This window comes from Rhamphochromis sp. 'chilingali' (genome assembly GCF_963969265.1).
Source record: "Rhamphochromis sp. 'chilingali' genome assembly, chromosome: 9".
NCBI lineage: Eukaryota > Metazoa > Chordata > Actinopteri > Cichliformes > Cichlidae > Rhamphochromis > Rhamphochromis sp. 'chilingali'.
The window spans coordinates 17,685,257-17,696,611 of NC_137936.1; the positions used below are offsets into that span (position 1 = coordinate 17,685,257).

Here is an 11,355-nt window from a genome sequence, read left to right on the forward strand (position 1 = left end):
CAGAGAAGCTATATAATGGTGGCCCCCTCTGGTGTATTACACATGAATCAGATGTGCAATATACCTACTATGACAAGAAATATCTGCTGTAAAAAAAAATATAATACTTATAATGGAAGTTAATGGATAAATTAGCTGATAAAAATATAATGTCTGTTTGTTTTTTCAGCTCATTCCTATGCCAGTGTTGTATGGTGTTTTCCTCTACATGGGAGTGTCTTCATTAAAAGGCATCCAGGTGAGGAACTATGCAGCATGATTGTGCAGTTGACACAAAAACAAAATATACTGTGATTATGATTATTTAGAAAGCTCTCCTTCCTTTAATCTGGTGGCAGCTGAAGGCGCCTTGTCCTGGTGTGATTGAATACGCCAGCCATTGCACAGATTGCCGATCCACCACACGACTAACACAGAGAGACAGGCAACCACTCATTCTCCAATCCTTACATGCAGCCAAATTAAATAACCAATTGATCTAACAAGCATGTTTTTGGACTGTGGAAGGAAACACGCACAGACACAGTAGAACATGCAGACTCCACGCAGACTGGTCTTTGCCAGTGAGGAGGTTCAAACCAGGAAAAAGTGGTTACTCCGGCCCCTTCTCGATGCATGCTGCTGTATATATTAACACTCTGATGAACACATCAGGAGCTCCTCGGGGTTCGGTATCTTGCCCAAGGATATTTTGGCATGCAGACTGTTTTTGGAGAATGTCTGAAACAATACTACACTATGAATAACGTACTTCCAAAAACCCCCCCCCCCCCCAAAAAACACCAACTCTGACTCAAAACTGCAAAATAATTAAAACTGTTCTCTTGTCCTCTCTTGCTGGATGCCCCCTGCTGCACCCTTGCCTTTTCTAATTATAATGCTGTTGCAATTAATCATGGCCTGACAGTTTATTGTCTGAACTAACCAGATGCATTCATTCTTTTTCCATATTCACCATCTGTCTCTTTGCTTTGCTCTCATTAATTTGTTCTCTCCTTTGCCAACTTCCATAACACCTGCTTTCATCTTTACCACTTCTCAGTTCTTTGACCGTCTGAAACTGTTTGGTATGCCGGCGAAGCACCAGCCAGATTTCATCTACCTGCGACACGTTCCCTTGAGAAAGGTGCATCTGTTTACTGTCACCCAGCTCACGTGTCTGGTGCTTCTCTGGGTCATTAAGACATCACCGGCGGCCATAGTCTTCCCCATGATGGTGAGTTGACCACAACCATTCCGTCTTACCTAGTGGAGCCGTATCTTCTGTTTAAACACCGAGCCTGTTTGTCTGCCTTTTTCTGCAGGTGTTGGCTCTGGTTTTCATCCGCAAGGTGTTGGACTTGTGTTTCTCCAAGCGAGAGCTAAGCTATCTAGATGACCTAATGCCCGAGTGGAAGAAAAAAAATCTTGACGATGCCTCGAAAAAGATTGAAGAGGTAGTCTAAAGGGAATTTTAAAATGTAAAGTTCACCTTTTGTGAATGCATAAATGTGCACATATTGAGCGCGTACGTCATGGATTTGTCTCGCAGGAGTCACAGGTTATGCTCAGCACAAATAAAGAAGATTCGACTACAGTTCAGATTCCCATGGAGAAGACCAAGCCTGCTCAGGCTCCAAAAGCCCACGATCCCAGGTGAGCACACATGTTCAAATTTAAATAATAGACATCATATTTGGAGTGGTAAGATTATACAGGGAGTGCAGAATTATTAGGCAAATGAGTATTTTGCCCACATCATCCTCTTCATGCATGTTGTCTTACTCCAAGCTGTATAGGCTGGAAAGCCTACTACCAATTAAGCATATTAGGTGATGTGCATCTCTGTAATGAGAAGGGGTGTGGTCTAATTACATCAACACCCTATATCAGGTGTGCATAATTATTAGGCAACGTCCTTTCCTTTGGCAAAATGGGTCAAAAGAAGGACTTGACAGGCTCAGAAAAGTCAAAAATAGTGAGATATCTTGCAGAGGGATGCAGCAGTCTCAAAATTGCAAAGCTTCTGAAGCGTGATGATCGAACAATCAAGCGTTTCATTCAAAATAGTCAACAGGGTCGCAAGAAGCGTGTGGAAAAACCAAGGCGCAAAATAACTGCCCGTGAACTGAGAAAAGGTAAGAAAGGCTGAAAGACGACCACCACTGAACAAGACACACAAGCTGAAACGTCAAGACTGGGCCAAGAAATATCTCAAGACTGATTTTTCTAAGGTTTTATGGACTGATGAAATGAGAGTGAATCTTGATGGGCCAGATGGATGGGCCCGTGGCTGGATTGGTAAAGGGCAGAGAGCTCCAGTCCGACTCAGACGCCAGCAAGGTGGAGGTGGAGTACTGGTTTGGGCTGGTATCATCAAAGATGAGCTTGTGGGGCCTTTTCGGGTTGAGGATGGAGTCAAGCTCAACTCCCAGTCCTACTGCCAGTTTCTGGAAGACACCTTCTTCAAGCAGTGGTACAGGAAGAAGTCTGCATCCTTCAAGAAAAACATGATTTTCATGCAGGACAATGCTCCATCACACGCGTCCAAGTACTCCACAGCGTGGCTGGCAAGAAAGGATATAAAAGAAGAAAAACTAATGACATGGCCTCCTTGTTCACCTGATCTGAACCCCATTGAGAACCTGTGGTCCATCATCAAATGTGAGATTTACAAGGAGGGACAACAGTACACCTCTCTGAACAGTGTCTGGGAGGCTGTGGTTGCTGCTGCACGCAATGTTGATGGTGAACAGATCAAAACACTGACAGAATCCATGGATGGCAGGCTTTTGAGTGTCCTTGCAAAGAAAGGTGGCTATATTGGTCGCTGATTTGTTTTTGTTTTGTTTTTGAATGTCAGAAATGTATATTTGTGAATGTGGAGATGTTATATTGGTGTCACTGGTAAAAAATAAATAATTGAAATGGGTATATATTTGTTTTTAGTTAAGTTGCCTAATAATTCTGCACAGTAATAGTCACCTGCACACACAGATATCCCCCTAAAATAGCTAAAACTAAAAACTACTTCCAAAAACATTCAGCTTTGATATTAATGAGTTTTTTGGGTTCATTGAAAACATGGTTGTTGTTCAATAATAAAATTATTCCTCAAAAATAAAACTTGCCTAATAATTCTGCACTCCCTGTATACAAGGATTTTTGTCACTTTCCCAGCAACCTACATGCATGCTTGTATTTATATACTAGTGTGTGTTGTTCTGTTGTGCCACCTGTGAGTGAGACCTCTCCCTAAACCCTCCGGTTCCTTTCTGTGCTCCTCAGGTGTGACCCCTCTGATATTAACATATCTGATGAAATGTCTAAAACCACCGTGTGGAAATCTCTCAACACCAATCAAAAGGACACTCGTCCTTTGACTGCTAAAAAGGCAAGGCCACACCCCTTATTTTTCCTCACCCCTACAATCTGGAAACATTCCTGCTTTATATTGTGCTCATTTGTATCTTTAGTATTTTAACATTATTTTGTTATTCAAAACTCAGGGTTGCTGCCTTGTGCTCTGTGCTGTCTTAACTCAGCCTTTGCATGTTTCGCCCTGCAGGTTTGAAGAGATTGCATTCATCGATGAGTAAAGGATGTCCAGATTCATGACAGACTCGACTGCATCTCTTGACTGGACAGGATTTGGCTGCTTCAACCATCAGCCACTTCAGTGCTCAGAAAAAGGAGTCTTTAGTTTCTACCAGCTACCCATAAAACACATGTTTCTCAGACACACAGGGAAAGTCAAGGGTGTAGAACATCCATCCATTCACTTCTACCTTTGTGAAGTTTGTAAATATATAAAATATATATACCGTACTACATATATATTGTTTAATTTCCCTAAATTCAAATCCCTACCTACTTATAGCTCTGGCCCTCACCACTCCTATATCTTAAACACCTTGGCTTGGAGTTTTGTTTTTATTAGGCACATATAATGTCAACCTTCTTACACCATCTGAACAATCTTAAACAATATTTAGCTGTGAGATTCCAATACTACTGAACGTCCAACTTTTAACTGAATTGTGGAGAGCAGTGATATGGAGTTGTACTCTAGAGGCAAGTCCTGGAGCTGCTCCACTGACAGTCACAGAACTGTTTTCTGTTTCAAACCATGCAGTCATATAAAGGTAACTGGGACGTACCATTTCAATTAACCATACTGGTTCATCTCCAAAAGATGGCGGTTTTGTTTCAGCTTGTATGAGTCAAATTTAGTTTGCTTTTAACTAAAAGAACAGTACCATGAAAACAGTGAGAGTGAAACAAAATAGTAAAACCGTTAACCTGTACCGCTCCACAGAGCTGAGGCAAAGCGCAGATTTAAGTAATAATTTATTGCTGGTTATCAAAAAACCTTGTGTCAACAAAAAAGTAAGCAAAAACAATGATATGTTTAATATGGTTGATTATTTGGTAGACTCATCAGAAAACGGGAAATGAAAGCACCATCAACAATGTGCTTTTTGGGGTGTAATGTTTCCTTTATTGGGTGTTCATCTTTAAATTAATGATTGTGTAAGAATCAAGTCTGTTATACCGACAGCACCCTGTGTGTTTGTTTTCTGCTTGTATTCTTATTTATTTACCTCAAACAAGGCCACGAATACTCATGTAAGGCATTTTGGATAACATCAGGTAGGAAAAACCAGAAACGTGTGCGTATCAAAAAATGAGGGAGGCTTCAGGGTTTTATTTTAAGCAATAATTTACCCACGCTCCACCCAAAACTAATCATACTGCAGCTTTTTATTCTTCAGGAACCTTTCTTACTAGTGCAACTTTGTATATTCATCTTGAGCTGGACTCTGAAGGCCTTCCTTGCACTTTCATTACATGTTACACTATAAAACAGTTACAGTTAATAAAGTGAAGCTATTTGAGCAATGTCAACTTCATCTGAGACCTTTCAGTCTGCATAAACAAGGTTGCACTGTAATGTGGGCCCTTGTGTTTAATAACCTTCATTAGACCAACAGTCTCTGCTATAGTTGCACTTTCTGTAGATAAAGAAACGTTGATATATTTTATTTTAAGAAACTCTATTAAGCAACCAAATTATTTTAATAAAATGTTACAGTTATTTATTATTATTATTTATTTTTAGATACAAAGTCACAAAATATCCTCTTTGCTTTCTGTATTCTAAGGCTGAAGAATGCAGCACATAACTAATGCTTTGGTGAATGTCTTGCCTCCATACAGTCGTGGGAGACACCTGTTATGTAATATAATGCGGTCGACAATAGAACTGGCCCAATTGGTAATGAAGAGTTTCAGGTCAAAGTTATACAGCCATTTCTGCCTGAAGTTCGCTAACATTAGCCATCATGAATTAACTTAGTAATATTTCACAAATAACAATATCCTGTTAACATCAGTTCATTTTCAGGGATACTTCCTGAACAGTCTTCATCTGTTCTGTTTAAGTGAATTTGATCCAAAGTGCACAAGTAATGTGTCACTGTAAAGGTGACACCTCTGTGACACGTGTGAAAGTTTGTGGAGTGTGACTCATGTCATGCACTTCTGCTTTGATTCTGTCAGATATCTGAATGTGAGTTGAGTGCAGCCGTAGCTAAATTCATTAATAAAATATTATTGTGTAATCATATGAGTGAGTGCAAACAGTAGCTGATGCTATGTAAAACTAAGGGTAAAAAAAAGAGGATTTGACCAAAATGTAAAATCACTGTTAAAAATCCAGTGTTTAAGGATTTTAAATGTGCTGTTAAAAAAAAGAATCTACAAGTTATTTTGGTGACTTTAAACCTGTTGATGTCTATGTGAATGTACGGTAAATATAAAGTAAAATGCCTTCATTGCACCGTAGAATGATTGCATAAACATGTAGCCAGGAGATTCATTCATTAGGTGGATGTGACTATAAATATATGTGCAATACCAGTACATGCGTGCCTGTCATAGACTACATAACCATTTCTTGTTGTGCTGCCTTTTCCTGCACCATTGACCTTACATCCGCTTTTGTTTCTGGGTCCAGTTTTGGATTGTTGTACTGAATCGTTATTTATATTTTCCTGCCCACTTCATTTTTACATGTAGGTAAAGGTGACATCTGTGCACTTTGTCCTTGTAATAAGTATTATGTGAAACCGATGTCTATTTCAAGGACGAGGTGACAGTAGAGGAAAAATGTAGTTGTAGAGGGGGGAGAGGAAGTTTCCACTGAGAAGAAGAACACTTGTACCGCGGTAACATTAATCCTACAGTTTCGGAGCCATAGAACGAGCGATGCCTTGTCTCTTGTATTAGTCTTGAAAGAAATAATTCTGTTTTATATGTATATCAAATTTAATTTTTGACAATGGAAATGGAAAATAAATAACTACAGGTAAAACTGAAGAAAAATGTGTTTTATGTCATTTTGCCACAATTCTTGAATACACGCCACCAAAATGAGTATTTACATGTTTGACCATGCATATATTTCAGTGTATTTAATGACTTTGTCCACTAGGAGGCAGCAGAGTAACAATCCTTTCTAGCAGGTTCTGACCATAAGGACTTTGCCCTTCTAATTTTAAGCTAAATTCAAATCTGTTGCATCATTGTAGAAAACATAAACACTAATCCCACCCAAAACATCCTGAGAAATACTCAGAAGGTTTTTCAAACTTCCTCCCTTGTGTAGCACCCTTCCCCCGTGTGAGAATACAGTGTGCACATCTGGAGGTGATCTTGACTGCAAAGGAGTTGCCTGTGGGAAGGAGTATGCGGTTAAAGATGCACTGCGCTCTGTATGCATACATCTAAGTGTCCGTATGTGCCTCAAGGGTGTCATGTGATCTGACTCCCAAATGCTCCTGATTACAAGCAGCTGGCATCGCCTCAGCCACTGAGAGAAGCTTCTGGCTGTGACATGAGGTTGAGGGAAAGAGCTGGACAGGATACTTAAGTTTATTTTAAATGAATCATCAGCTTTCTTAGTTCCCCACAGTGCTTCGAATGTGGTCAGCTAGTCAAACTATACATGACATTTACCCACCATGGAATTTCAGTTCATCTATTTGTGTATTCCATTTATTATTATCATCTCACTGGTGCAATTTAATTAGAGGTGAAAAACTAGTTTAGCCTCAATGCCCTTTCTTCAAGACTTAAGCATTCATATAAAGTCTTTGTGTCTGGATGAAGGTCCTTGTTTTTGTGAACGAGAACTGAAGAAACATCCTGAATGTAACATTTGGCTTTTCGGCCTCGACAGAAAAGCCAAATGTTGAATAGTGAGCTTCATTTGAAATGAATACATCTCAGTATAATGCAGTAATTTGTCAATGTGTGTGTTTACTGCTGTGTTTTGTTGTGCATTATTCATTTAATCATAAACATGCCCACTTTCTTACTTAGATGTAAAAACTATTCGAATCCCATGCCCGTACAGTAACTGGGAAACTGCAAATGTCATCTGCTTGTCTGGCATGCTTAAGAAGAAACCAGCAGAAAGAATGACAATCATCTTGGTTTCTTCTAACCTAATAACAGCGAACACTCAGCTGCTAACTTCTAACATGCACGGATTGTTGGAGGTAACTTTTCCTTGGTACAAACTGTGAAATACATGTTCACAGACAAAACTGTTGGTCTTTGAGCTTGTAGCTTGAATAAGATCTGACCAAAGCGATGGTGTGTTTGGATTTTCTTCTTCTTTCTCTCTCTTTCTCTTTGAATCACTGAGCTGTTGTCCCCTTTTCTCACTGAACAGAGCTGGCTCTCAGCTTGTCCCTCCTCTCCATCAATCTCTGTCATAAATCTGTCACACGGGGAGAAAGGGAACTGCTGAATACAGATTTGTCAGCAATTAATCTAACCTCTATTACCAGACTTGGATATTGTGTCCTCTATGCCAGAGAACAATAAGCCACTCCAACACTGAGCGCTGTGCTGCATGTGTGTGCGGTGTGCAGTCTTGTGTCTGTCTGTTTGTGCGAGGCAGGGTAAGAAAACAGCAGTTAGCTTCCTTCAGTTAGCTGGTATTTTTAAACACTATGAATAAAATTCCTCTTTTGCCCTTGTTTTCAATTTCTAGACTGACTCAACTCAGGAGGGTTGTTAAAAAACTTTACACCTTTACACTTCTTTCAAGAAAAAACAGAACAATGAATGCCTCTGTCAGAAAGTTAGAGCCTCTAACTGTAATCTTCCAATTGAAATTACTGGAAGAGCAATGTTATTTAACCTTAAAGAGACACTACTCTGAGCATAAGGCTAGCTAACTGACACCTTGCAGAAATAGAGAATCCGGCTTTAGCCGTGTTTTCGGGGCCTAAATCTGTGTATACAGTCACATATGTTCTTTATGGGGTTGAAGCACTAGTTTCCCACAAATGAAAATTACATTTTGAGGTGAAGACATTGTTGGGGTGGGTCTATTAGAGTTTAAGTAAGTGTACTTGGCATAAATTCAAGTTAATTAATAAATCCTCTGAATACTTAAGCAGGCCCATTGCACTCATTATCATATTCCCAGATGAGAAAGTCAGGCAGTTAAAAACTGAACACATTAAAAATGTTACCAGCAGAATAATTATACGCAGCTCTGTATATATAATATAACACATGCTTGTCTCCAGATTTTTGTGTGAAACTAAATACATTTATAACTCCAATATGTTTTATAGACTTTGTGTAGTACATGGGTGTAACTACTACCATCTAGCTATCTATCTATAGATACAACATCTCTGTACACCATGATAGTGGGTTTGAAATCAAACAAGATGTGATTGAATTGTGAATTTTAGGTTTTGCATATCATGAATTGTTTAGGAATCACAGCTATTTTTATAGAGACATGTATTTTCAGAGGACAAACTAAGGTAATTTTAACTATAAAACTATATTTTTCTAGAACTGTTGAGGCTCTTTCAGCAAAGTCTAATCTGGTCGTCTCATTCTTTGGTGTATGCACGGGTTTGCACCTTGTTGTGAATCCCCTGTATTTGCATCCATGGATCATAATTGTAGACTTTAACAATGATACACCCAACTCCATACGACTGTTTTTAGACTTGGTTAGATGTGATTTTTTTTCATCATCATCGTGTAGTTGTCTTCTGCGGTCTTTCTGAGTTTTAGGAGTTTTGGAGCTGGCTAGTGTTTTCAATTTATTTTCTTAAAGAATACACCAAATAATTTATTTGGCCACTCCACTTTCTCCACTTTATTTTGGTTTTTAGCCTTGGGTGTCCCCCCCTTATTTGCTCTGGCATCTCTTTGGATCTCATATTGACACTTCCAGTAAAAAGATGCCAAACACTTGGAATTAACCCAGATCTTCTATCTGCTTGATTTGCCATGAAATAACAAGGAAACAGGGTCTCTGAAAATTAGGGTATGAAAGTAAAGGGGTTCTTGCCGTACATGTCGCACCTTTGAATTAAAGCTGAAAACCTGTACTTTCATCTCAAACATTTCCTTCATAGAGTTTATCTGTTTATCATGAAGCCTACTGTGTCCTGGTCTGTACTCATGTCAGCAGAGTGATGTAGGTGCAAATGACTAAAATAAACTACAGGCCAGGCCATGTTCGTTTTAACAGAACATCTTACCAGTTTTAAAAGGCTCATTGATGTGTTTTACTAATATCTAACAGTAAGCTATATAATCTTTGGCTATGCAGGCAGCATTTATCAGTAGGATGAATTTGCTGTTGGAATTTGACCTTTTTTTGTGGGATTTGTCAGAATCAAGAACGTTCAGATTCAAGCACTGTACTGAACTGACATTGACGTCTTCTGTGTGGGAGACCACAATACACACATTTCCTGTTCTTTTTCCAAAGATTTCCTGTTCCTGTTTTGCCCTTTCTCTCTCTCATTGTCTCATAATTCACCCTTCAAATCATTTGCGAACATGGGTATGCTTGCAGGGGTTAAGCGTTTTGAAGGTACACATTTAACAACAAGTGGGCCAATTATGGCTGCGCATTTTTTTCACCCTTAACTCCATAAACTCCTACAGCACTTTCATCCACACAAGCACAAACACACGCACATACACAAACACAATTATAATTGCTGGGACAGTTCACTGGAGCAGTGGGTCAGTGCTCAGCTGCTAGAGACAGAATTAGAGCGGCAAACAGCTGAGCTTCTCTAGGGTGCTATCATGTGACCTATCCCACCCACAGGAGCAAAGCAGCTCTGGGTTAGAGTTACCAATAATTTCCAGAATGGCTGTTACGCGTGTGAGTGGAAATCTGTCTTCCTGTGTACATTGTGCACCCCAGTTATATGGGGATTTTTCTCTCCTTTGTTTCCAAAAGTAAATGTTTTCTCAAACTTGCTGATAGCCATTGTGTTCAGCTGTCATTAGCACACTTTTTGCTCTTTGTCCCTCCTGCTTTTCCTCATAGCCTGCTTTAGGTTGTGTGGCTAAATGTAGATGTTTTCTGGATCTAATGAGAGGCAGCATCTTGGGTTTGTTACACTACGGTGAAAATGTATCAAACAGTTTCTGTAATGAAAAGAACTGCACAACTGGAATTTTTTAGGTGTATTGTTTCCTGACCTGTAAAATAACAGCATGGCCTTTTTTCAGTGTCTGTCAGCAATGCAGGTAAGGGGGAAAGAGCTGAGTGCCGCACTAGCAATTACTGCTCTGAGTCAGGCAGTGAAAGGCCTGTATCTCCACTCCTATCACTAGCAGGATTTTAACCCAATACTCTGGTATTGCCACACCATGCCTTTCTACAGTTGCTATAAGGAGAAGGAAAGGTAATACTTAAAACAAGATCCTTGTAATAAGCAGTAATTAATAAGTCATAAGCTGCTTATAAGTGAGTCTGAGCTCTTCAAAGCACGATTTGGACCAGGACACTCAGGCCTAATTTAATCTTTTTTTAAGGGATTTTCTTTGTATTAATTTGTATATTGTCTTTTCTTAACATTATGTACTGCTCCAGAGGACAGAGCCATGAAAATGATTTCTAACTGTATAGGAATGTGTTTATTAACCCTAGTAAAACATTGTTACTTTAACTCAAGCTACTGCGTAAAAGCATAGCTGAGTGTTAATAGGGGCATACCTAGTTAATACATGTATTGTAAAGTATTTATTATTTATATTACTGCTATTTATTAACATTTTGACTATGGATACAAAAGAAAGTTTGTGTTCAAAAACTGTTTTCCACAGTCTCTTTATGCATTGGAATAAAGTAAAATAAGAAAAATGAAATAAAAGTTTCTTAATAAAAAGAATGAGAAGAACAAAACATCTCAGTCCTGATCTCATGCTTTGGGGTCCACCATTTATGATTAATAGCATTCCTGAGCATCACGGACAGAAAGGGGAAAATCGTAAATGTAGAAGTTCACTGTACAACAAATTAAACTG

General features: G+C 39.1%; 1 protein-coding gene across 1 annotated transcript in view; it reads left to right on the forward strand.

Moving 5' to 3' along the window:
- Positions 1–6,331, forward strand: part of slc4a8 (solute carrier family 4 member 8) — a 35,412-nt gene extending 29,081 nt beyond the window's left edge. Inside the window, exons 20-25 of the mRNA XM_080892025.1 lie at positions 170–238; positions 1,043–1,216; positions 1,305–1,436; positions 1,532–1,635; positions 3,268–3,373; positions 3,548–6,331. Of these exons, the coding sequence (XP_080748151.1) occupies positions 170–238; positions 1,043–1,216; positions 1,305–1,436; positions 1,532–1,635; positions 3,268–3,373; positions 3,548–3,553 (591 nt within the window). The 3' untranslated portion in view covers positions 3,554–6,331. The remainder of the gene's footprint in view (positions 1–169; positions 239–1,042; positions 1,217–1,304; positions 1,437–1,531; positions 1,636–3,267; positions 3,374–3,547) is intronic.
- The last annotated feature ends 5,024 nt before the right edge of the window (positions 6,332–11,355 follow it).